This window comes from Oreochromis aureus, linkage group 18, assembly GCF_013358895.1.
Source record: "Oreochromis aureus strain Israel breed Guangdong linkage group 18, ZZ_aureus, whole genome shotgun sequence".
NCBI lineage: Eukaryota > Metazoa > Chordata > Actinopteri > Cichliformes > Cichlidae > Oreochromis > Oreochromis aureus.
Genome location: NC_052959.1, coordinates 13,344,371 through 13,369,928, shown reverse-complemented (window position 1 = coordinate 13,369,928; position 25,558 = coordinate 13,344,371). Strand labels below are relative to the sequence as shown.

Genomic DNA, 25,558 nt, shown 5'->3' with positions numbered 1-25,558 from the left:
TATGGATCAAAATATCTGGGGAATGTTTCCAGCGCCTTGTTGAATCTGTGCCATGAAGAATTAAGGCAGTTCTTAAACTTGCTATGAGTGAGGTGTAGCTAATGGCCCCTCTGGTGTTTCAGTCCGAAATTAAACAGGTGAATCTAAAATCAAAGCCAGCAAGAAATCACATGATGAAATGGAAATATCAACAAGCAACAGTGATGCTTGTTGATATTTCAACATGATATTGATTTTTTTTTTTTTTTTTTTTTTTTTGCATTTTTTGCAACATGATGTTTTTAGGAAATCCATCTGTGCTTCTATACACTTTTACTCAGATTCAGGGCATTTCTTTGTTATAAAATATTTATGTATTTATTCTGTTATTTGCATTGTAGTTATAACTTTACCACATCAACAGAAAAAAATTAACAAGGCAAGGCAAGTTTATTTATATAGCACAATTCAACAACAAGGTGATTCAAAGTGCTTTACAGAGACATTAAAACAAAACAATAAAAAGCATGATTTAAATTTGATTAAAACAAGCAAACAAACAGACATACAAACAAACAAAACAGTATATAAAATCAAATATCAAAACAGTAGATAAAATCAGAACAGTAGATAAAATCAGTAGTTAAAAAGTAGGTTTTGAAATTTAAACTTAAGTGTGGATTTGGTGCTTTATTCAAATGCAGCTGAGAATAGGTGAGTCTTCAACCTGGATTTAAATAAACTGAGTGTTTCAGCTGATCTGAGGCTTTCTGGGAGTTTGTTCCAGATATATGGAGCATAAAAGCTGAATGCAGCTTCTCCGTGTCTGGTTCTGACTCTGGGGACTGATAACAGACCGGATCCAGATGACCTGAGGGATCTGGAAGGTTCATACTGGGTCAGGAGGTCACTGATGTATTTCGGTCCTAAACCATTCAGAGCTTTATAGACCAGCATCAGAACTTTAAAGTCTATCCTCTGACAGACAGGCAGCCAGTGTAAAGACCTCAGAGCTGGACTGATGTGGTCCACTTTTTGGTCTTAGTGAGGACTCTAGCAGCAGAGTTCTGAATGAGCTGTAGTTGTCTGACTGATTTTTTAGGTAGACCTGTAAAGATGCTGTTACAGTAATCAAGCCTACTAAAGATGAATGCATGGACTAGTTTTTCCAGGTCCTGTTGAGACATCAGATCTTTTATCCTTGAAATATTCTTGAGGTGATAGTAAGCTGATTTTGTTATTGTCTTAATGTGTGTTTTCTAAGTTTAGGTCTGCATCCATCACTACACCCAAATTTCTCGCCTGGTTTGTGGTTTTTAGGTGTATAGGTTGAAGTTCTCTGGTGACCTGTAATCGCTTTTTCTTTTGCACCAAAGACTATTACCTCAGTTTTATTTTTGTTTAGCTGGAGAAAATTGTGGCACAACCAGTCATTAATTTCCTCAATGCATTTACCAAGAGCCTGTACAGGGCCTCGGTCTCCTGGTGACATTGTGATATATATTTGTGTGTCATCTGCGTAGCTATGATAGTTTATTTTGTTGTTCTTTATAATCTGTGCCAGTGGGAGCATGTAAATGTTAAACAGAAGGGGTCCCAAGATGGAACCTTGGGGAACTCCACATGTGATACTTGTCTGCTCAGATGTGAAGTTACCTATTGATACAAAGTATTTCCTGTTTTCTAAGTATGTTTTGAACCAGTTTAGTACAGTTCCTGAAAGACCTGCCCAGTTCTCCAGTCGTTTGAGTAATATGTTGTGGTCAACTGTATCAAATGCTGCACTGAGATCCAGTAAAACTAAGACTGACTTTGTTCCACTGTCTGTGTTCAGACATATGTCATTAAACACTTTGGTCAGAGCGGTTTCAGTGCTGTGGTTCTGTCTAAAACCTGACTGGAAGGCATCATAGCAGTTATTCTGTTTTAAGAAGTAATTGAGCTGTTGAGAAACTGCTTTTTCAATAATCTTACTTAAAAATGGGAGATTTGAGATCGGCCTGTAGTTCTTCATTTGTGTCTTGTCAAGATTGTCCTTTTCAGTATAGGTTTAATTACAGCAGTTTTAGTGATTCTGGAAACACACCTGATATTAAAGAAAAGTTGACGATCTGTAACAGGTCTGACTCCAAAGTCTTTGTGACCTTTTTGAAAAACTTGTTGGCAGGACATCTAAACAGCAAGAGGAGGAGTTCAGTTGACCTAAGATGTCCTCCAGGTCTTTGCTGTTAATAGGGTGAAACTGTTTGATGGTGTTTAAACAGTTTTTCGGTGGACACAGTACATTTCCTGGATCTGCTGTTGATGTACCAATTGCTTGTCTAATCTTTTGGATTTTTTCTGTGAAGAATTTGGCAAAGTCATTGCAGGCCATGGTCGAATGAAGTTCAGCTGCCACTGACACAGGAGGGTTTGTTAGCCTGTCAACTGTAGAAAATAAGACCCGAGCGTTATGACTGTTTTTGGTGATGATGTCAGAGAAGTAGGACCTCCTTGCACTCCTCAGTTGTAAGTTATAATTGTGAAGTTTCTCTTTATAGAATGATACCTGGAGGTTTGTTTTTCTCCATCTGCGCTCAGCTTTCCTACACTCTCTTTTTTCATTTTTCACCAGTGTGGAGTTTCTCCATGGAGACTTTTTCCTTCCAGAGATAACCTTCACCTTAATGGGAGCAATAGTGTCCATTACATTTAACATTTTAGCTATGAAGCTATTGACGAGCTCATTGACTGAACCTCTGGACAGGTCAGGTGTTAATGGGAAGACCTGGTTAAAGATCTCACTACTGTGTTCAGTTATACACCGTTTTGTGATCACTGCTGTTGATATATTTGTGTGGGCTGAGATTTTACTTTCAAAGAAAACACAGTAATGATCAGACAGGCCCACATCAGACACAGTAACGTTTGAAATGCTCAGGCCCTTGGAGATCAGTAGGTCAAGAGTGTGTCCTCTATTATGTGTGGCCTCTGTTACATGCTGAGTCAGCCCAAAGTTGCCCAGAGTGTTACTCAGGTCTTTAGTCCCTTTGTCCTGAGGGTATGTAACATTTTATAAAATATAAATTAACATTACAGTTGGATACATTCAATATAATATAATATAATATAATATAATATAATATAATATAATATAATATAATATAATATAATATAATATAATATAATATAATATAATATAATATGTCCGAACATGTGGGGGCGCTGGAGCGCTGCTACAGTTTTTTTCTACCAGAGAAGAAGAGTGTCTTCAGGGACGTCACTGGCGTGTTTTGGAGGAGGTTGGAGGAAGATGGCGGGGTCCAAGGTGAAGCAGGACATGCCTCCTCCGGGAGGCTATGCTCCCTTTGATTATAAGAGGAATCTACCGAAACGAGGACTTTCGGGTACATACGCCACACGCTCACGTAGCCAGACATTTAGATTCATTCAGAAGTTGTTGAATTTTGGATAGTTTATGTGATATTTGCTGGTTATGCTAACCCGTTAGCATAAATACAAAGATCCAAGCTAGGATAAAATGTGTATGCGGGGTCTTACATTTATCCTTGTCATTAAAAGGAACATCTTCATTAGCAGCACGACAACAGCTGTACAAGTGTTTTTGCAGCAGAGCAACATTTTAATGTGAATTGTTATTGACAGGTTCAGAACGACATGCTAACTAGCTAACACAGGGAGTCGTTTAATTTGCAGGTTCAGTTCAACGTGATAATGCCTGCTGTTAAACGGAGGGTTATGTTTTATTTGACGAAACTATTCCAGCTGTTCTATCGTTTGCTGCTTGGTTAACAGTGTTAAAGTCTTAAAAACAACTAATTTAAATCAACTACTTGATTGTCTGCGCCTTGAAAAGTCAAACTAATGCTAATTTTGAGTTAATTGATTAAGATGATCTCCTAGGACAGCGTAGTTTGAAATGGTATTCAGGAATATTTCTCCAGACTTCTTGAAGGGCATTCAAAGCTCTTCTTTGGATGCTTCTGTCCCCTTTTGTTCTGTTCTCAGTCAACATGATCCCACACTGCTTCAGTAATGTTGAGGTCTGAGCTTTGGGGAGGCCAGTCCATGGCTGATAGTGTTCCACTGCTGTGTTTTTATATACAGGCATGCTTTTACAACACATACTAAAATACCAGATCGTGTTGCACGATGGATCAGAATCCAACCACACTTCTTTACTGTGTTCACAAGGTCCTTACCACTGGCTGAAATGCAGCTCCAAAACATGACAGAACCTATATCGTGTTTTACATATGGCTGTAGACACTCTAATGTACCTCTTTCATGGTCTCTTCTCTACACGTTGACTTGATTTGAAGCTAAAATTTCAAATCTGGATTTATCACTCCACAAGAGATGTTACCACTGATGATCAGTCCAGTTCTTGGGTAATCTGACATACCTGAGCCTTTCCTCCCGGTTTCCTTTCATTAGGAATGGCTTCTTGACAGCCAACCATTGAGACCTAACGTTTATGCCTCTGTTAACCTGTATTAAAAATGTCTGCTGACTCAATTTCTGATTAGGCTTCAGTAAACAGTAGATGGATTAGTCGAAGGGTCAGATCGATCTCTCAGATCCTGCATCAGGTCTTTGATTTCTTACAGGCGTGACTTTCAGATGTGGTTCATGAGCTGTAAATATTTTTTTTTTAGACTTGGCATCTCTGTTGTCCTCCACTTATCAAGTTTCCTGCATTTTTTTAGGGCACACTGCACATCATTCTACAATATGCCAAGCTTTCAGCTCTTTGGGAATTAGCTTGTTGGTGCAAAAATATTTGATGTTTATCAAACAGTGTTGTCTTTGGGAGTTTCTTGTACATTCAAGTAAAAGAATAGAAATGAAAAATTGGTTTTTGTTAAAGGATGCTAGTAACAAAATGCATAAAGATACAATTTAAAATGTGTTCTTTGGTAAGTTGTCTGTTATGTGCAGACACAGCACTGTTGCATCCCTTGAGTTAAGTGCATTTTTTTGTGTTTTGATTTATTCAAAAGCCAGTGTTAAGTGGCTTAACAAACACAAGAAACATTCCCTTGACAATGGTCAGGTACAAGGACTGAAAATGAGTGGAAAAAGCAGTCATGTCCAAAGAAAAACTTTGATAGACCTTCAGAAAGCCTGGAGAATGATCAGACTAGAATGGTCAGACTACTTTGCAAATTACAAGAAAGGCTTGGAAGAAAATATAAAGAGATCAGGTGTGCCTCAAAACTATTGCACAGCTCTTTATGTTGGGACACAATAATTGGTACAAAACTCTCTGCTGCCTCAGAAACTGTCACAGTAATCAGGTTGCGGACTGAGTGCAAGTTAGTGACAGTAACGTTATATAGACGATTTCAAATTAAGATGACTACGAATAAGTTATTTTAATGTGAACCCAAAAAGAGACTTTATGCCAACAAGACTACACAGCAGAATACAATGCAACTGAATAGCACTGCAAAGAGTTTCAGAGAGCAGCAGCTACAGAAACTGTGACATTTAGATGCTTTTATCTAAACTGTCCCACCTGCCTTTGAGTTGTAAAACCTTACTTGCTTGGCTTTTGGCTGGTAACTAAAAATATAAGGTGTAAAAAGTGTAAAAATGCATATAAACACTGTGTTAAAGTCCATGACTAGATAGTGGTTGCAGTAAGAATGCTATTCATATTAAGGTTAAGTGGTAAATTAAGTTTATTTCCTGTTTGTTACTCCAGCACCTGGATTAGTTTCGTCATGTGAATAATGAGTTAATCTGAAAAAACAGGAAAAGTGTTTTAATGGAACCTCATTAAGTCAGTATGTGAAATTTGCACACATTTTTCCTCCCTATACCAAAAAGTATGTGGTAATGCCCATTTTATGGTAAGATTATAAGGCTTTGTAGAGCAGTACAGGACACTGAGTTTTAGCACCACTTAATTGACAGTAACGAGAAAGACCTGAGTCTCAAAGAGGCATCAGTCAGCAGTAGCAGTCTGATGACTTTATATCACAGTGAAACTGCTTTAAAATGAAGAGTACTCAGGTTTTCCACATCTTCGACATGTAATGATGAATGATGGGAATTTATTCCCAAAGTTGTGGCCGAACGCAGGTGACACCGTATGTGAATGTCAGCTGCTCCAACAGGGTCTGATGTTGTTAAAAAGCAAATTCTCTGATGGATATTTCAATGAGTTCACCTGTATAATACCTTAGAACAGCATAAGCCTGTGCAGCTATTAATATAGTAAATGTTTTAATACATATGTAAACTTACTTAAGCTACTTAAAGATGTTAAAAATGTGCATTAATACTCAATAATGTTCTGTTACTTCATTCATTCTTTAACCTGCAGGATATAGTATGTTCGGCATTGGCATCGGCATCATGGTCTTTGGGTACTGGAGGCTATTCAAGTGGAACAGAGAGAGGAGGTAAGAAATGTCAAGGAATTGTGATGTGGTTTTGCTTACTGTCACACCTGTGTGCACTGCTCAGTCTCAAACTGTGTGTGTGTGTTTGTGTGTTGCAGGCGACTGCAGATTGAGGAGCTGGAAGCCAGGATAGCTCTGATGCCTCTGCTGCAGGCAGAGCATGACCGAAGGTGACAGAGCACTTTTGTGCATGCTTACTATGATTTTTTTTTTTCAGTGGTGTTTACAACAATAGACTGTATATAATAGTTAGCCAGCTAACCAACGTTTAGATCACCTAAATGTTGGTCTGTAACTTTCTGTTATGAAGCCTCAAACTGAGGTGTTTCTCTTTTCTGACTCCCAGATTGACTTTAATTTACAAAATGGCCTCAATGGTTTGTTTAGTACAAACACAAACTACAAACTGAGTCCCTAAACACATCAGGAAAGTGTTTAGAGGTCTCAGAGGAATTTGGGAATCCTTTGGTTTTTTTCAAGCACAGGAGTCGCCCCCTGCTGTCCATTAGAAAGAATGCAGATTGAAGGCCATTGACCTTTTCAGACACATGAACTATGTCCATCTTTTATACTGCCTAAGCTTGCAAACACAGGTCAGCTGTTTAATGCAGAGCTGAATGTTGTCTCTGTGCTAGAACCTTACGGATGCTGAGGGAAAACTTGGAAGAGGAGGCAATCATCATGAAGGATGTTCCAGGTTGGAAGGTAAGTTAAAAAAAAAAAAAGCATCTTTATGATATAATTATAGAGAAGAATTTTTCATGACCTGTCCAACATTATTTAATAGGTCTTTTCATTAGTTTTTAATATACTTGATGTTTTCATTTTTAAAACAGTTCAGAGACCAAAGAAGAATCATACTTTAAAATGTCATAAATATATAATTTGTTACACCAAATTTGGGGATGGGACTGAACACAATGGGATAAAAAAAAATTAATAGGGCTTTTCATGTGTGAAGAAGTGAATAAATGTAATTTACTCTTACTGCTATCAGCACCCTTTGTACATGTTACATTTAATTTAAAACATTTAATATTTTGCCCCCAAAATGTAAGAAAATTCCTTTGTACAAAAAGATTTATGCAATATACATTTTAAAACCTTCAAATGGTCTCTCTTATAGCAAACTACTATAAACTATTGCATTTTGTACAAATATTAGCCGAGGTATGTTCATACAGTCCAACAATTGACTTCTCCTCTTAAACACACTGACCGACTATTATTTTCAGCTTTGTTGTGTAAGCATAACACTTATCTAGATTTCCCACCTGCCTTACCTGCTGCGAGCCTGCTGAGATGCAAACGTTAACCTGAGACACAATTTAAACAACCCCGTACTACTGTAGCTGAAAGTAAAAAATAAACAAAGGAAACTGCAAAATTCTAAGTATTTTTTGTGTAAAAATGCAAAGAAAAAATACATAAAACTCAGTAAACAGGATAACAAAAAATATATATTTTAGTTCAGGTCTGTCACATTGATCAGCCCCAGATGTTGGTGAACTTCAGCGTTCCTGTGTTGATGCTGTGTATCTCTTTAACCCGTGCAGGTTGGCCAGAACGTCTTTCACACAGACCGCTGGGTCACCCCTCTGTCAGAGGAGCTGTTCAACCTCAGGCCCCGCGAAGAGCTTTTGCACAAGCGTTTCGGCTTCCTGTGGTACGTGTGAGCACCACCGAGACCACCAGCATCCCGAGCTCCTCCACCTTCCACAGGCGGTACCACCTGGACCTGTGTGGTTGTTCACTTCAGCTTGTAAATGTTCCAAATTAAAGTATGTTTTTCTGTACCTGATCTTTGCTTCTGTGTCAGTACTGTTTCAGATATTTATGGTCATACTTTTACTCCACTGCCTTTTACAGCCATGTAGTGTACTTTATTTCATGAAGTTTACTGGTTTTTTTTCCTACATGAACTAGCACATTACTTAACACACCTCAACCAGCTGTAACATCCAAATGCTTGATATTTATTTAAATTTATAGTTAAATATGAATATTGTTTTGTATTTTATTACATATAACTCAGTGCTCAAGCACAAAATCTACTAGTCTGAAGTTCTGCCTTTGTAAAATGTAACACCACACGTGTGCTGAGTACAGGAAGATGAGTTTGGTGAACCACAGTGTGGAGGTCAGTGCACACAGTAGATTCAGGTAGCTTTTATTTCACAGATCAAATTACTCTGAAGACAAAGTTGTCTGATTACCTTTTTAGATGAAGCCATTATTCCCCAACTCATCTTCATAATGAAACACCCGCAGAAAAAGTACAGCGGTGCATCCTGTTAAACTTGTTTGTCCTAATTTACAAGACAAACCAGAAGCCTTCATGTTATTTGCATAGTAAACAAACCTGTTGGCTGCATTTGCCACGTACGAGTCAGAAGTCAAAAGATTTGCATCTTATACTTTTCCCACGTCTGATGCATTGATCATATTTCAACTTCATATCACATTAAAAATGTTAACTTCTAATGATGTAATCCTTCAAATCTTACAAAGACCAAGTATTAGTTATTACCTCTACCAAGTAATAGCTTGGTAGCATCAGTGTGTCTAAACAATAGCTTGACAAGAGTGAGGTCATATTAATTAATTAAAATTGGCTTACATACACCAGAGTACTGTAAAGAGGAGGAGCTGGGTAATTAGTATGTTACACTTATTTACATAATTGTACCAGTGAGCCATTACCTTCCTACTCCTACAGGCTTAGACAGGAATGTCTCTGGCCCTTGTACATCTTCTTCCTTAAGATGACAATTAAACTTAAGGACACAATGTTTCCCCAACTACATTCCTTTCCCTCCTACTTTTCAACCATTCTGGCATTTCTCTTAATAAAAAGCCAATGTGAGTTTCAAAGTAAGCAATACCTCAGGCATGTGTTTACAAAGGATGAAAAACAGCAGCAAGGTCTTTTGTTTCAGATTTTATTCTGGTTTCGATCCAAAACAAAACTACATAGGTTTCTTGTCTATCAACTGCAGCTCTGTAATGCAGTTTTCCCAGTTTGCGACATTTACTGTAACATCAGGAAACGTGCTTCTCAGGAATTTGGAAGGTTCCTTCATGTTGACAGTCACCCCACTGCTCATTGGACCTGGAACAAAGAAGTGTTATTTAGCTTGACAATTTCAGTTTTGAGCCCAAAACAAAACAAAAAAAGCTTTGCGTAACAACATGTGCTTTACAACTTACCTGATACAACAAGTGCGTGAGATCTTGCAGCCTAAAAATCCAGCTACTTCAGCTGTGACGAGATCCACTGAAGCATCCAGTCAGTTTTCAGTCTAGAGGAGGAGAAATGAATGGATTAAACCTGCCAACTGATGCTTTAAGTCAAACTGCATGCAGTATTAATGACTCACCACTTATAAAGGTACAAAGGAAAAGTGAATGCAGTCTAGACACCTTACACATGAATTGGGGCTTGTGGACATTACAGGAGCAAATTTGTGGACTAGTGAACAAAGTGGACTGAGCACAAAACTACCCGACTTAAGGACCAATGCATTTTTTGGTGGACTCGAGGTGGAGCACTAATATCCCGGACAGAAACCCCACCTCCCAATGGACTTTAGAATCAGGTAAGTGGACTTGTGATGTTTGTAGGAGACATCTGAAGCAGAGGACTAAACAGCGGCTAACTTGAAGGTATTCATGGCAACAATGAGAACTTAGTTTCAAGGATGTGAGCAAAGCAAAAGGAGATTTTTACCTCACGTGCACTGGCCTACTTTCTTCACATTTGACTAGGCAAGAGCAGCTTTCATCTCTGAGGAGCACTTGTTGGTAGGCGCAACACTTCACTCTCCAAGGACTTGTAGGATATTGAAGGAGCTCTTGACCTCTCTTGAACGTAATGAAGCATGAACATGACCAGGCACCAACTTCCCCATATGCCACTTTGTTTGATCAGCACACTTAGTAGGTACAACATTCGGCTCATGGATCGTTTAACATGTACAGGATTCACTTGACTTAGCTGTGCTTTTCTCCCCCCTTAAACTATTGTTGACCTTTACAGAAACCCAACAACAGCTTTCCCTCCCCTCCCAGCTTGGAGAACTTTGACTAGCCTGCCAAATTGTTGATTTCAGTCCAGAGATGGGCACCATCTGATTGCATCAAGCAGATGATTTAGTTCTCAGGCAGCATTACATTAAATTGAGCCTACAGCGCTCAGCTTTAGTCCCCATGCGGTTGTTTTAAGAGGCAACAATCATGATCATTTTCCACAATTTGTTTAATAGGCTCCATGAAGCCAAACTGACAAAAAAAAAAAAGTTGATCATACAAAGAACAAAAAGTACAAAACTGTTCCCGGTTTGAGATATATATAGCTTTAGGGAAACAAAGTTACATTTCTCGATCACTTTAAACAAGATTAGTCCATTTTACAGCACATTAAAAATGCAGATGTTGAGCAGAGCACAGAAGATACCTTGGACAGACTGTAGCATGCTGCAATTTGCAACTTCATGAACAGCCGGCCACTTCGGATGTGTAGTTCACCAGTCTGAAAGGAATTCACTCTTTTGGGAAATTGAACAAACAGGAGCCTCAGTTAAACTAAGGTTTTTTTTCTTCTTGTTTAATATTAATTTGAATTTAGCATCAAGTCTCCCAAAAGTCTGTTTATGAGCATATATCTTTCCTCTCAGTTTAAAACCTGGCAGGAGGGTAGGTCAGTCAGAGACTGAGGGGGAAAATAAGGAACACAAACAAGCCCCAGATATTGCAATATATAAGAAAAGGAATCAAATCAGGAAGCACTTCAAGTGCTGGACAAAGTTTAGAGCAATGGTAGTGGCTGTTCAATGAAAAGCCATGTTGAGAACTGTTTTGATCCCCAAAATGGGACTTTACAGTATCAGATTACAGATGCCTTTTGTTGCACGATCTTTGAGAAATGAGTCCAATTAAGCATGGTTAAGATTCTTGAACTGTAATTTGTAACAGGTTTTGTAAGGAATGACCAGAACCCATTGCTACATTTTTCTTCTTTTTAAAGATGCTGAACTATTACAACAAAACTACAGAACTAAGGTCAGCAAACACGTGGACATTTTTCTTGAGGAGCGCATCTTTGAAAAACAGCCAGCCAAGTGAAGATCTTGAATCAGGGAGATGTTTACTCATGTGTAGCTGAGGATAAGAAGTGGGCACAGAGGTAAAGACACTGCAAGTTCGAACACTGGAGTTTTACAAATATTCCCCTTTCAACCCGCATGTCTAACAACCCTCCCTCTTTTTGCATAACGGGGTCCTTGCCTTCCTCGCAATTTGAGAACACGTGACATTCGGGGTTTGCTTTAAGTGGTTCTAATGGTTTCCAGCCTCTTTGTCAGAGAGGGGCACAAAAGAAATCTGGCAACCGTTTGGAAAGAGGCATCAAGTTGGGCACAAAACTGAGGGGCATACATGGTGATAGGCTTCACATGTTGGGGCTGTGAAATCTCAATTTACAGTGTTGATGAGTGTACAGCATCTCAACCTGCCACTTAAAGCAGGTATTCAAAAACTAGAGGGGTGCTGCGCAGAGTTTGTCTATGCCAAGTTACTGAGATGTGCTTTCAATGTTCCTTTAGATTTTGTACAGACAGCCCCAACATAAATGCACCCAAATACCTGAAATACATATTATTGATGCTTACCATAGCTGTCGTATCCATCGCGGTAGGATCCAGATCCTGAACGCTCACCATATCCACCCTGCCCCCTATACAAACAAGAAACTTTCATTTAGAACTCATTCGAAACAAATTGCATTCAAACAAACTTAAGCTCTGATTATTTACCTGTTTTCCCTGTAGCCGCCTGAGGAATATCCTCCACTCCTGTATCCACTGCCACCAAAGCTCCTGTCTCCACCACCAAAGCTTCTGTCACCATAACTCCTGTCTCCATACCCTCTGTCTCCACCATATCCACCTATTAAAGTCAAATCAGTTTTAATTTCGATATAGTTAGAATAAACCTTTGATTTCAACTTTTTAAAAATATTCCCACGTCGCACCTCGGGAATAACCACGCCCACCTCTCCCTCTGGAGCCGCTAAATCTGCCTCCTCGTGGGCCAGAGCCAAAACCTCCTCTGGAGCGCCCTCCCTTTCCAGCTTCATCCACCCGAATAGCACGTCCATCCAGCGTCTGCAATACAACAGGAAATGTAAGAACGTATAAATAAAATCAAAATTATTTTAAAAAAATTAAAATTCGATTATAAATGAAGCAGCATGATTTCTACCTTTCCATTCATGGCGTCCAGCGCGTCTTTAGCGTCCTCTGCATTGTCGTATTTCACGAAGCCAAACCCGCGAGATCTTCCGGTTTCTTTGTCTCTGATCACGTCCACTAATCAGAGAGAAATTCCGATTAGGCCACATATTTCGTAAAATACTGATGTCTAAAGTCATTTTAATCTATATACACTCAAGAGGAATAAAGAGTTTTAATTACCCTTTTCGATGGTTCCGTATTTGCCGAAGGCCGCAGCCAGGGAGTCCTCGTTGGTCTCGAAGCTCAGACCTCCGATGAATAATTTTCCCTCGTCCGACATTTTTGTTATAGCTACAAAAAATAAAATAAAATAAATAAATAAAGGCAATAAAAAAAAAAAAAGTCTCTCATAAAGTCCTTAAAACTAAGAAAGGGACCTTGATCGTCGAAAACCCGTCGACACACACGATCGCTAAACAGCCGCAATGAGAAAGTAGGTCACCGGAGCAGTTTCATAAAATGGCGATCATTGCTTGCGCAGTTATGACCTACATACCTCCCGACGTTTAACAGAGCATTAAATCTGAATTTATCATAAAACTACATCATATTTGACCGATAATCGTTGCTAAAACTCAAAAATGAGTCAGACTAGGCCTTGGGCCTGAAAACGTGACGCAGTTTCGTTAGCGGATTAGCTGGCGGTTTTTCTTCCAGCGCCATTTTGTAGCACCACGCTACACGCTTTTGTTTCAATGACCTACTTTGCGCCAGCTCGAGGGGCGGCCAACTGCCTTATTTTTCAGCTTATATAACTGCCCCAATTAATACAGAAAAAACACAATATATTAACATATTTCTGCAAATTGAAACGATTTACCATTTTAACATCGAAAAAACCCCCAATTCTAATACGATCAAATAAAAAAAGCGACAAAACGTATGCTAATTTTTTTTCAATTAATAGAAAAGGTCAACTTGGATAAAAAAAAATGCTTTTCATACTTTACAAAGACAGATGCACATGAATAAGATTATATTTCACAACCTGCACCGTGTAGAAACAACACCTAACAAAGAAAAAGCATTTACCTTTGTCTCTCACGGAGATTTAAGGGAAGTTGCTGGGAGCTGCGATGTAGGTCGAATGAGGGGGAAGAACGAGCGCGATCCGCTTTTCACTGCAATGCGCACTCACTTCTTCTTCTACTGCTGTTTGGGCGGCAGACCGTTAGAACAGCCGCAAACAGCGCCATCTTTTGTTTAGGGTGACGCAGCATAGTGCTGTTAGGTTGGGCCGCATTTAGATGTCTTTAATTCCTCTTCGTTTTCGGCTGATGCCTTTAGGGGTCGCCACAACGGATTATTTGCCTCCGCCTCACCTTATCTTTAGCATTCTCCACCATTACACAACCTATCTGCATTTCCTCTTTCACGAAGCTGCTCTGTCCTCCTGCCTGGTATCTCAGTATTCCCCGCAAAAAACGAGGTCCTCAGAGCCGATCCCTGATGCAATCTCAACCCTCACCTTGAACCCATCAGTCACTTCTGGGCCTTTTCATCTCCAAGTAGTTTCCCCAGCAGCACAGAATAACGTACTCTGATTTGAATAATAATTTGTATCTGATTTGACTTTGCAACCAAAAATATAAATTTAAAAATGTGCTCTTACCAGTGGCCTTCAAAGACATTAAACTGAAAGTATGCGTATATTTGTGTCTTAAACAGAAACCAGATTAATAATTAATCCAGAGATGCTTTGTTTTCAAGTACAATAAAATAACAGCGTGCTAGCACAATTACACAAACAATGAGTGTAATCAGATGAATGCCAGTCATAACTGCAAGTCGCTTTCATATGTAGTTAACGGAGAAAATGATTCAACTGTGTTTATTTTGCAAGCCTCTAGTGCTTTGTTTGCGTGAGTCACGATGGCGGTAAGGTGTGTGGGGCCGAAGTCCTGTTTGTCTGTGTGGGAGGAAGATTTATCTGCACATGGACGTCTAAGCGATGCAGTGTGTTTTAATGGTGTGTGTGGGGGAGGCAAAGAGAGAGAAAAGAACGACTGTGTAGGAGGCTCAAAAACCCATAGCTGTCATCTGCAGCGTCCTTGCAGCGCTTAAAGGAATAGATCAGCGTGCAGGGAAAGGGTTTCATCCTCTTTCTTGTAAATGATCGGATTGATACCGCCAAAACGAATTCATCCGGGCAGGCAGCAGTGTGTAGGCTACACTATCATGGCCGACTGTGCCTGCAGCGCCGAATCTGCAGCACAGGCGGTCTTTAGGATTCAGGACGAGCAGCCGTTGTGCTGTCTGATCTGTGGCGCTGGGCGTGCTGCTGCAGCTGCACACTCAGTGATCACAATCAACAGAGCTGCACCGAAAACAACGCCAGCATTCGTGCTGCAGTACCCAGCTGTGTGCTGATCGTCGTTTGATAGCCGAACGAGAGAGCTTCCACTCGCCTGTTTCTGCTCTCAGCTTGCAGATCACACAGGCTACACCTGAGCAAGGCTTCGTGTTTGTCTGCACGTCAGCAGCGAAAGCAGGCACAGATGTTTCAGCTCATCCCGAACAGTTTCATGTTGTGCCGCTGTGATTTGCATCCTGTGAGCTCAGCTTCAGACGCTGGCTACAGGGAGGCGAATGCTTTAGTTTATGGCATTTTTCACAGAGTACTCATTGGAGTGCCTCTAAAGAGTCATAGCATTAATAATACACATAGTTATACATGCAAATTCTGGTATCTCAAGCAAGGGATGGTGTCAGGTACAAGGCCAAACTGATCAGCATTAATAATGTTCCAGAGGTTCGACAAGATGTGCCAGGATTCCATGATGAAACTTAAGGGTAGGCATGCAAATTCTGGTATCTCAAGCATCACGTTTTAGACCCTTTGCTTGTCTTTAAAGGCCCACCGAAACAATCTGAAGTGTTCAGCTGTTGTCATGGAAGAAGTGTAAAGAATGCTGGTTGGCTGCACATCAGTGCTTCTACTTCCTGTGCTTTTACTGTCGAGGAGAACCAACATTTCATTATATCTTAGATCGTAACGCTCAGCTTTACTGCACCACTTAGATTTTCTTGAAACCTCTGCTCCACTAAGAGAGATGGCAACACCTCTCTGAAACTCATATGGCTCTTAATAATGAAAAGCAACAAAGCACAGAGGTTACAGAGTAACCTAGAAAGCTGCTTCTGTTGATCCAGACTCTGTTTTTTCAGTGGGAGAAACATTTCACCACTCATCCATTCAATGTGCTGACTGCAGGTGTTCCTAGCCTTATGGATGATTGAGCACATAGTATTTGAAAGGATCTAAGCATTTAATATTGAAATAGATCATTCATCTTCACCACATATATCTCCTGATCATAGATAAAAGATTAGCTGTGACAAACAAACAGAAAGGATGTTCAGTAAAATAAGGCTGAGACATTTTCATCTACAAAACGACAAAGACAACATTATATTCTTCATGTAAAAAGAAAAGGCTCCATTCATAAACGCTTTCAGATTTTTTATTGTTTCCCTTTATTATTTGCATATTTTTTTGCTTCTTTGTATTTCATAAATAAGATATTTTCAAGAAACATTGCTTGCATGGAACGAAACACAGTCTTACATTCAAAACATGTACAATTAAGGCATCAGAGTACATAGAGTAAAACACCAACAGGGAAATCTATGTGACACGTGCTACATACTGCAACAGCCGCAGCTGCCGTCACTGAAGGACAGACTCAGATTACACATCACACAGAGAAAGCCACAACATTTAGACGTATAGTTTCAGATAGTAGAAAAATACTAACAAAGGCTCATTTTTTTATAGCCCTGTACGGCAAGGTCAGCTCTGGTATCTATCATAGTGAGCGGGTCTTTTTACATTCAGAGACTAGGGGTGATGGTGGCGCTTCTGGTACGGATGAGAGCTTTGTGAGATGTGCGAGGTCTTGCGAGCCCTCCTGCGTAGACGCCTCTCGTGCATCAGGAGCTGGAGGTGCTCTAGCTTACAGTGCAGTGTTTGATTCTCCTCTGTGGACGAGTGTATGACGGGACCCTCGTGGCCTATGTCACCTACAGAGAAGAAGAAAGAAATCGATCAGGCACAGAAAACTAAGGTCTCCATGGGTGTTTATGGTGTGCTCTGCCATTAATTACTGCATAAGAAATACACTCAAAAGCCACTTTCTCAGGCTTAATTTGTATGTCTGCTCATTAATGCAAATATCCAATCAGCCAATAACATACAGACGTGGTCAAGACGACCTCCCGAAGCTCCGACCCAGAATCAGTTTGTTTCTCTGACGCAGTAAAAATACGACCAGTCGAATTTTCTAAAGCTGCAGCTGTCAAATGCTTCGTCTTGTTCTTCCACCTGTCAAAACCCTCAAAGTTAACTACGTAGAAGCGATTGACAGACAAGCTGTGAAGCAATTGTTCTGCTTGATTTCCTCATATTTTCAGCTCTAATCCAAACATAGAAATCCACAGGAAACCCCGTCAGCACGAGACAATCGGAGCCTAATAAAGAAGCGTAAACACTCGTGGATGAGCTGTCATTAACACTGCCTGTAAAGACTGTAATAGTCTTTATACTGACAAAGGCCTGTGTAACTGCTGCACAAGTGCTGCGTGACTAAATATGACACAGCAGAGAAACTCGTTTTATTTCAGCTGGGAGGAAACACGAGCGTGTTTTATTCTCTGGGGGCCTCAAACAGTCTCTTTTTTATTGTTTTTGTTTTCATTTCCCTGTCCTGATTTCTAAAATGCACACTATCCCAGGATTTGCATGCATTTACATGCACGTTATGATGACATGCTCTCCAAGTTTCCAAAATAATATTCGCTTGAGCTGACCTGGAGCTCCGCAGAGGGCCTCTGTCCTCTGCATCGCTGGTGGTCTGGGCTCTTCTGCTGTGAGCAGCGGGCTGACTTCAGCGCCTGGAGCAGGACAGCGGTGTAGAGGAAGAGGAACTGGAGCCCCCTGGTGGTGGTAGGCGGCTTTGAGGAGGTCGTTGAGGATCTGGAGAATAATGGCGACACCACGTCGAGGATGACTGAAACCGCTCTGACTGCAAGGGGCCAGGGTGCCTGAGAGGAATAAAGGAGTTATTATTACTTTTTTCTCTCCTTATCCTAAAAAAAGCTATTCAAAAGAGAAAGTTCATTAGATGTTGGAACACTAGGAAACATCACTGGTTTATGTTAATCAGACCAAACAAAAACTGCTGAGCAGTCTCCAGAGCAGACGTACCAGAGAAAGTCCCAGAGAAGATGCCAGGTGAGTGTCTCACGAAACTCTCTATGACAGCTCCTGGAGGATTGGGCAGCTGTGCAGTGGATGAAGCATTAGCATTACTCTGTAAGGGACAAATATCCACCTTAAGGAATAAGTCTGAGTAATAAAATATTCTTTTCTCACTAATTTAAATTCAAAAAGACTATTGTGAAAATTTGGTTACACGTTAACTAGATGGCACTGACTTCTGTGTTAGAGTGTGTGTGGCTAACCTCTGTGAAGGTCGAGGCTGCTGTGGGGCTCAGGGGTGCTGGGCTGGAGCTGATGAGACCGGCTGAACAGACCGGTGCAGTTGCTCGCAGAGGAGAGCCTGGATGCGGAGAACCACAGGGCAAAGGAGGAGAAGGAGTGTGCGGAGATCCGTGCTCAGAGTGGGAATTAAGCAGAGAAGAGGGATTACAGCAGTTTGTGGCAGGAATGCTACTGGATGGAACCGAAGGGTTTTGTGAGTTCAGTGAAGTTCTGGGTCCCTGAGTGTTAAACTGAAACGAGGATAAAGAGTCAACAGAGAATGGAGTTGCAGATGAGGCCTGTGAAGCTGATGAGGTAGCAGGTCCAGTGGTGGAGGTCCACGCCGAGGCAGAGTGAGGATGGTTCGTGCTGCTGGCCATCTGCGCGCTGCTGCCGCGAGCCTTTGAGTCCAGCTGCAGCTCCTTCACGTCCTGCGCCGAGAGCTGGAGCTCCACACACATCACGTGGGCACCGATTCCAAGGTTAATGTTCAGAGGTGAGCGCCCAGACAGGAAGTCATTAATCTGCAGGGACAGACAGGAAAGTTTCACTCTTCTTCTCCTGCTGGTATGACTTTACAGCACAGTTATCTGAAACCACAATACACTGATAACAAAGAAAACCTATCATTGATATTTCCCATGAATTTCTCATGTGGGTCAATTTGAATGGCTTCAATGACGTAACCTCCGATTACAGAGGAATCTCCTACACAGAGATATAAATTTAAATAGTAAATTTGCCGCTTTGCTTCACCACACTTTTATTAAAGCTTTAAAGTCTGTGTAGTGTGTGTGTCTGTGTGGATTATTGCCTTTGGTAACTACAAAAATTATGAAGGTTACCTCACCTATGTATGTTTTAATGTCATTAATTGAATCCGATGTTTGTTTTTATGCATCTATGTTGCAAAGTCTCCCTTGTAAAATGGATCTTTGACCTCAGTGGGCCTAACCTGGTTAAATAAAGGATACATAAAAATATATATCTTTATTGAACAATCACTCACAGCACAGGCTGGGAAAAGTAAGTGAACTCTTGTCTCACAAAGATGATATATAGAGCAGGACAGCGCAGGATGTGGAAAAAGAGAAGCGTGAGAAATTATCTGAAGAGGTGGACGGGTGCAAGATGAAGGCCAGATATGCTGTCTAAAGTTATTTATTTTTTTAAAACTTCATATTAAAGGCTTGTTGGAAGTGGCTCAAAGTTTACTAGAATGTAAAATATACTGCTGCAACGCAGAGGATCCGGAAAAGATGGAAAAGAAAGTTCAAAAGGAGAAAGAGGAAGAGAAAATGATAAATAAAGAGAAAGAGAAGAAGCAACATGTCATGAACAAGAAGGAAGAGAAAGAACAGATGGACAAAGATATCAGCATATTGTGAGAAAAGACAGTAAGTATGAGAAACAGAGGTGTGATGAGAAAGACATAAAAAAAAAAAAAAGGGAAGTAAAGAAGGGACTGGGGGGTAGAAAGAGGAACAGGTGACTGCTCCAGCATTCCTCCCCCTGAAGTCTCACCCCCACCCCTTCTTTCCCAAACTCTAATATTGCAAAAAAAATGGACAGATATGATTACATTTCTCCACCCTGACTGTCTGTGAATGTTTGCTGCTTGTGTTCAGTACAGACAAGAAAAGTGCAGTTGTTTTTGTGCTATTATTAGGACTCTATGTGTGTACAGGTCAGACCTCTTTTTACGAGTACAGTAATAATGAAATAAAAAGTAAAAGTAAGACGGAGATCCTGATAATTACAGAGTCCACAAACCTTTTCTCTTGCAGCTGTAACGACTGAATGACGTGTGTCTAACCAAAACTATGCACATCCAAACTTGGTCTTTAGACGAGTATTTATTGATTGATTGATTTTTTAATAGGGTGAGTAATGTATCTTAAACAGCATCACTTAAATCTGACTTAACTTAAATATGAACTGGAAAAAAATACACTAGCGCACAGTTTGAATTCCTAAAAGGGAAAATTATTTCTCCGCCTCATTCATGCATTCAACTGGTTTCTACCACAGACTGTACACCCACCACCCACTTTGTTAGGCACACCTGTCTGTGACTTGTTAATGCAAGTATGTAATCAGACAATCACTCAACAGCGACTTAACACATTTAGGCATGTAGGCATGGTCAAGACGAGCATCAGTGCGGAAGAAAGGAAAAGCAAAAAAAGACTTGTTTACTGCGTCAAGCTGATAGGAAGGCAACAGGAACTCAAATAACCACTTGTTACAACCAAGGTATGCAGAAGATAGGCTCTGAAAGCACAACACGTCGAACCTTGAAGTAGATGGGCTATGGTAACAGAAAACCACACTGGGTGGCTCTCCTGTCAGCTAAAAACAGGAAACTGAGGCTACAGATCTCACGGGCTCACCAAGACTGGACAACAGAAGAATGGAGAAACGTTGCCTCGATTTCAGCTGTTAGAGAAGGAATTAGGTGCAAACTACAGGAAAACATGGATCCATCCTGCTTTGTATCAATAGTTCAGGCTGCTGGTGATGCAATGGTGTGAGGGGCAAACCCTTATTAGCACCCTTAAAACCCTGAGTATTGTTGCTGACCACGTCAATCCCTTTATAACTACCAGTGTAGCACGTTCTGATGGCTGCTTCCAGCAGGATAACACATCAAAGCTTAAATTATCTCATTCTGGTTTTTTGAACTGCTCTCTAATGGCCTCCACAGGCACCTGATTACAATCCAGTAGACCACCTTTAGGATGTGGTGGCACAGGAGATTCAGTTCATGGATGTATCTGTGTGGTGCTATCATGTTAATATAAACCAAAGTCTCTGAGTTTCCTGCCATGAAGAATAAAGGCAGGTCGGAAGGCAAGATGGAGTTCAACTGAGAACTAATAGGCTGTATTTAACGAAATGAGTGCATGAAATAATACAATAGCAATATTATTACATGCAAACTGTAGTTTCTAGTGTTTACTTAAAGCATACAGTGAGACAGAGAATTAAAATGCTCACCTGGACTTCTGTTAAACTTTCCAACACATCCATCACAGTCCTTTCAGCCCTGGCAGTCGAGCACTGTGCAGCACAATATAGTAAACAGTGTGATTACATGTGTGCGGCAAAGTTACAGAGCAGCCAGGCTAAGATGTGCATTAGTTTACGTACCAGTAAACCAGCTTCAATGACTGGGACCAGGGTCAGTTTGCTGCCATCTGTTACACCCTGGTCCAGGAGCGTCCCTGCAGTCAGGTGCCTAATTCATAATACATAAATCAGCTTTAATGGGTCAAACCAGCAAAAAACAACAACAACCCACATACGCATAAAATACGCGGATTAAACGTAATTGCTTTACCTAAACTCCCGGAAGTGCACAGGATGCAGGGTAAAGCAACAACTCACCTGTCTTTATGCAGGAGTACGATCCTGTCCGTGTGCAGTCTGAGTTTCTGGGAGATGCGCGCTTTCAGGGCCTCCACGGTCTCCCCCCGGGGGACGGTCAGCTCCACCGGGCTGCCGGCCGTGGAGGTGATGCACAGACGCATGGAGGGCTGGCCGCTGGAGACCCCGGCCCCGCGGCTTGCACACTGGAAGGCGGTGACGCTACAGAGACCCCGCTGCTGCTGCTCCATTCACGAACACTGGCTGCTTTGAATTCGGGCTCTGGCCGTTGGGATCACCTGAAGCGAGGCGCTGCGGGGCTCCTGTGCTCAGGTCGTCACTGCTCCTCGATGTGAAGCATCCCTGAAACCACGACAAGCCGCAGACTTCACACCAGTTCCTCTTTCTGTCTCTGACAAGCGCAGCTCCACTCCTCCAGCGTGAAAATACACCCCGACCCCTGGCAGGCCGAGCCCCGCCCACTTCGCATCACAACCAATCGGAGAGGGACACAAGACTACGAAGGCTGTACTGCCCAATCTGAAGGAGCTCTGCTTCACGTGGCTCCACCCTGCTTTTTTTCACCCAACTCGCCATTCATAAATGATGCAATCCGCACTGCACATTTTGTACAGAATCACAAAAAAACATCCGACTGTAGTAATTCCTAAGATTTAAACTCTGGGGATTATTCACGTTATTAAAAGATTATACCAGAGATGCTTCTGTACCGGCAGGGGGGTTAGTTTTGACCCCCCGCGATGACACTGCATCCCTCTAAGGAGGTGACATTATTATGTTAAACACCCACTCCTTGGCATGAAAGCAGCGTCGCCTATTTTTATGCAAAACCTTTAATGAGCTGGAAGCTCCTACAGCATGAAAGGCACAGAAAATCCTCACGGACATGCAGTGGAGTCAAACATGTGGATTCATGAAAAGCTGTGAACTTTAATGAAACTCTTAGCTGATTAAAACATGAGCATAATCAAAAGTATCCCTAACAACTTTTCTAAAGTTTTAAAAATATATATTTTTCTGAGAATAGAAAGCTTTGAGAGAAATGGTAAGCAGACTGGTTCTTACGTAGTGCTTTTCTACTCTGCAGAAGCACTCGAGACATTTTATACAACATGCCTCATTCACCCATTCATACAGGGACTTTTTCTACACCGAAGTGTTTTCTATCTGACATTCATTTCACACATCTATAGTCTGATGAGCACATCAGAGATCTACTTGGGTTCGGTATGTTGCGTAGGGATACTTTGGCACATAGTCTGGAGCAGTCAGGGATCAAACCACCAACCTTTCAATTAGTGGATGACCTGCTCTACCTCCTGAGGTATGTCAGACTATAGAGTAAGAGCCTCCAAGAATCTGATCTTAGGTTAAGAACATACATCATACAGGGATAATCAGCCATTTATTTTTCTGTTTCTCCACCTGCCATCAGCACATGGTGTTCCCTAGCATCATGCATTTAACAATGATGTAGAATTTCACAGTTCAGTCAGTGGGATGGGGCCCTCACAGAGAATACCCGACCTGTTTAATATTCGGGTCTCATGTCTGGTCTGGTCAGGAGGAGTATTTGAGGCTGCACCTGTCATGTGATGCACAGCCGAGTGGACTGGCTTGGAGTAAAGTGACGTATGAGGCCGAGGAGTGAAGAGAAATGGAGCTCATATGTGTCTCCTCACGGTGGCTAAAAATAGCCATACCCACAGCACCCCCGTTTTACAGCCTGCGTCACTGCAGTTCCACATGACCTGCATCACCTCACACCCTCACTCACCTCTCTCCCAAACGCAGACATGCAGAGCTTGTTTCATCATGTCTTTTCTGCCTGAAAAACCTCAGCATCCCTTGCTGTTCTCCTCTGGTTTCCTTTGCATAGCTGTTTCAGCAGTTACCGAGCTCTCTCTGTGCCTTATATGACTGATACGAGAAGTTTATGCACAGGAAAACCAGTTTTTTAACCGCTGCTGACTTCACTGGAATTTAGAAGGAATCCCATGCTGACCTCTCCCTGATCTTTTCTCCTTTAAATAACTCCCTGAACTTCATGTTCCAGTGATATTTTCATGAAGGATCTGACCTCCCTTTGGAGATTGTGTTCTCCTCCTCCTTCTCTTTTTCTTCCTCGTTTATCTCTCCGTTCGCTCCAGCACTTTGCTGAGAGGAGTGAGATGAGAGAGGCCGCTGCTTTACATTCTTCAGGCCTCACAGAAAACAATTCCACAGGATGTCCTGCTCTTCGGAGCATGCACAGACGCAGCTCTGACGTCAGCCCTCCAGGAACACACACACACACACACACACAAGCGCACACACACACGCACACACACTGCGTCCATCCTCTCTTTCTCATTCCTCCCACCCCAACACAGCCTCTCCTGGCATCATTTCCCAGATGTTTCAGTTCCCTGGCAGGCTGTTTTACCCCTTGTAGTTCCTGGAATTGTTTTTTTTATTTATTTTTTTTGATAAAACAGTCCTATATGAAGAATTTTATCTGTAATATTTTAACAAAGACCTCACCAATCAGCTGAGAAAATCTAGATGGAATGTAGCTTTTAGACGCCACTAATAAGAACGCAATAAAGAAAGAGGGCACTACTGTTTGTTTCATTTATATGTTGTTGCCGTTTTATGACACAGCAAAATAAGATCAAGGAGTTCAGCCGATTAAGATGCTAAGAAATAACTATTAAAACTACAAGAACAAAAGTGACAAGCAGAATCATAAAACACCATCCACTGAGCAGACCTGGTTTAAAACCATTGAGTCTTTGTTGATTTGTAGCTCCACCTTTCCAAAGCATTTATTAACATATGCCTTAGTTTCCTTTAAGCACACCCACGCTTACTGAGAGGCAAGTCAGTTCCAGTGTACTGTGATCATGTGTAAATGGTGACAGTGTAACCTTTGAAATGAGACGTAATACAGATTAGAGATAGAACTAAAAAAGCTATAAAATCCAAAGTTGTCTAACACATTTTACTCAAAGGCCAGTGTTACAGATCTGGCACTGAGCCACTTTGCTATATTCAGTTTTCTTCCCTACTTGTGCAACTTTAATACAGTTCATTAATTATTATCCAAAACAATCACCATGTTACAAAGATAGCACTCCACATGTGCCATTTCCTCTGAGATCTGTCACGTCCTCTGAGTAATACTTTAACAGCTTTGATATGTGGAAAACATCTAAAAAAAAAAAGTAGAATTTCCTCTTTTGTGCAATAATTTTAGATGCTGTTCCAACTGTGGAACTGCTTTAAAATGTCTGCTGTCTTATTCTTTATTTATCAGGATACTCTCATATCCAGCAGAGAAAGTTATACATTTTTCTTATTTTAATAAGAAAAACTCATAATTCATGCCCATGATAAGTCTCTCCATATAATTAGGGTTATCTGGCCTTATCCACTGTGCCTCATTGTATATAATGAAAAGTGTATTTACATTTCAAGGGAAGAGCTCTCTCTGGCTTTTTGAGTAATTAGGTTCTTGTTAATGGAAAAAGGGATTGAGGCGATTAATATATTCCAAAAAAGTGACCTGGAGCAAAAGAGAGAACATGTTTAAGACCGTAGCAGCTTAGTCACCAGTGGCAGAGGACATCGTCACAGTTTCCTGTGCCCAACACATTAATGCGTACCTCCACTGAATAAATACATTTTGGTGATTTCAGTCACCCTGAACTGATTTCCCAAGTTGAATTAAATCACTTGTCACGTGTGGTTATTTTTGTCGCTCAGCTTTGAGCCAGTTCTCTAAAGTTTTCGGAGAGGCGGGTGAAACAAACCCAACAACAACCCAAAAATAGCTCTTCGGATGTCTAAGTGCCCCCCTGTTTCCTGTTTTCATAGAGGCACAGATTACACGTCTATTCATTTTGGTGCTGAGGCATTTTCTGTTTGTGCAAAACATCATGCAGGAGTGCACACTGCAGAGGTTAGAGCTGCAAACTGTGGATTCCATTGTGGGTGCAGATGCAATACGCAGTTTGTAG

The 25,558-nt window shown here is 41.1% G+C and overlaps 3 protein-coding genes across 8 annotated transcripts; 1 reads left to right on the top strand and 2 right to left on the bottom strand.

Moving 5' to 3' along the window:
* Window positions 1–3,208: 3,208 nt before the first annotated feature.
* On the top strand, window positions 3,209–8,193 carry ndufa13 (NADH:ubiquinone oxidoreductase subunit A13). The gene is made up of 5 exons (XM_031737749.2): window positions 3,209–3,365; window positions 6,314–6,392; window positions 6,491–6,562; window positions 7,028–7,097; window positions 7,949–8,193. Exons 1-5 carry the CDS (start codon window positions 3,272–3,274, stop codon window positions 8,066–8,068), a joined length of 435 nt encoding a protein of 144 aa, XP_031593609.1. The 5' UTR covers window positions 3,209–3,271; the 3' UTR covers window positions 8,069–8,193.
* Window positions 8,194–9,317: 1,124 nt separating this feature from the next.
* On the bottom strand, window positions 9,318–13,874 carry cirbpa (cold inducible RNA binding protein a). Of its 5 annotated transcripts, XR_005609045.1 has the most exons (8): window positions 13,718–13,874; window positions 12,866–12,976; window positions 12,654–12,760; window positions 12,424–12,556; window positions 12,206–12,338; window positions 12,062–12,126; window positions 9,603–9,694; window positions 9,318–9,504 (listed from the first exon to the last, which is right to left on the bottom strand). XR_005609045.1 is itself a non-coding variant. In XM_031738045.2 (7 exons), the coding sequence occupies exons 2-7, from the start codon at window positions 12,963–12,965 to the stop codon at window positions 11,539–11,541; spliced, it is 552 nt and encodes a 183-aa protein (XP_031593905.1). In that variant the 5' UTR covers window positions 12,966–12,976; window positions 13,718–13,874; the 3' UTR covers window positions 10,633–11,538. The 5 variants fall into 5 exon arrangements, 4 of the variants coding, with proteins under 4 accessions (XP_031593905.1, XP_031593913.1, XP_039458060.1 ...); XM_031738045.2 differs by lacking the exons at window positions 9,318–9,504; window positions 9,603–9,694 and adding an exon at window positions 10,633–11,552; XM_031738053.2 differs by lacking the exons at window positions 9,318–9,504; window positions 9,603–9,694 and adding an exon at window positions 10,633–10,939.
* A 2,259-nt stretch (window positions 13,875–16,133) lies between these two features.
* Window positions 16,134–22,017, bottom strand: LOC116318910 (midnolin-like). 2 transcript variants are annotated; one of them, XM_031738091.2, is made up of 7 exons: window positions 21,558–22,017; window positions 21,321–21,408; window positions 21,168–21,230; window positions 18,149–18,691; window positions 17,892–17,967; window positions 17,495–17,728; window positions 16,134–16,708 (listed from the first exon to the last, which is right to left on the bottom strand). In XM_031738091.2, the coding sequence occupies exons 1-7, from the start codon at window positions 21,785–21,787 to the stop codon at window positions 16,527–16,529; spliced, it is 1,416 nt and encodes a 471-aa protein (XP_031593951.2). In that variant the 5' UTR covers window positions 21,788–22,017; the 3' UTR covers window positions 16,134–16,526. The 2 variants fall into 2 exon arrangements, with proteins under 2 accessions (XP_031593951.2, XP_031593942.2); XM_031738082.2 differs by having other exon boundaries at window positions 17,892–17,997; window positions 21,558–22,016.
* Between the last annotated feature and the right edge of the window lie 3,541 nt (window positions 22,018–25,558).

Coding starts and splice junctions, on each gene's coding strand:
- ndufa13 (XM_031737749.2), top strand. CDS start 3,272: ATGGCGGGGTCCAAGGTGAAGCAGGACATGCCTCCTCCGGGAGGCTAT. Junction 3,366..6,313: donor ACCGAAACGAGGACTTTCGG/GTACATACGCCA, acceptor TTTAACCTGCAG/GATATAGTATGTTCGGCATT. Junction 6,563..7,027: donor CAGGCAGAGCATGACCGAAG/GTGACAGAGCAC, acceptor TCTCTGTGCTAG/AACCTTACGGATGCTGAGGG.
- cirbpa (XM_031738045.2), bottom strand. CDS start 12,965: ATGTCGGACGAGGGAAAATTATTCATCGGAGGTCTGAGCTTCGAGACC. Junction 12,761..12,865: donor ATACGGAACCATCGAAAAGG/GTAATTAAAACT, acceptor CTCTCTGATTAG/TGGACGTGATCAGAGACAAA. Junction 12,127..12,205: donor GGCGGCTACAGGGAAAACAG/GTAAATAATCAG, acceptor TTGTTTGTATAG/GGGGCAGGGTGGATATGGTG.
- LOC116318910 (XM_031738082.2), bottom strand. CDS start 21,787: ATGGAGCAGCAGCAGCGGGGTCTCTGTAGCGTCACCGCCTTCCAGTGT. Junction 21,409..21,557: donor GTACTCCTGCATAAAGACAG/GTGAGTTGTTGC, acceptor ATTATGAATTAG/GCACCTGACTGCAGGGACGC. Junction 17,998..18,148: donor CAGCCTCGACCTTCACAGAG/GTTAGCCACACA, acceptor TGTCCCTTACAG/AGTAATGCTAATGCTTCATC.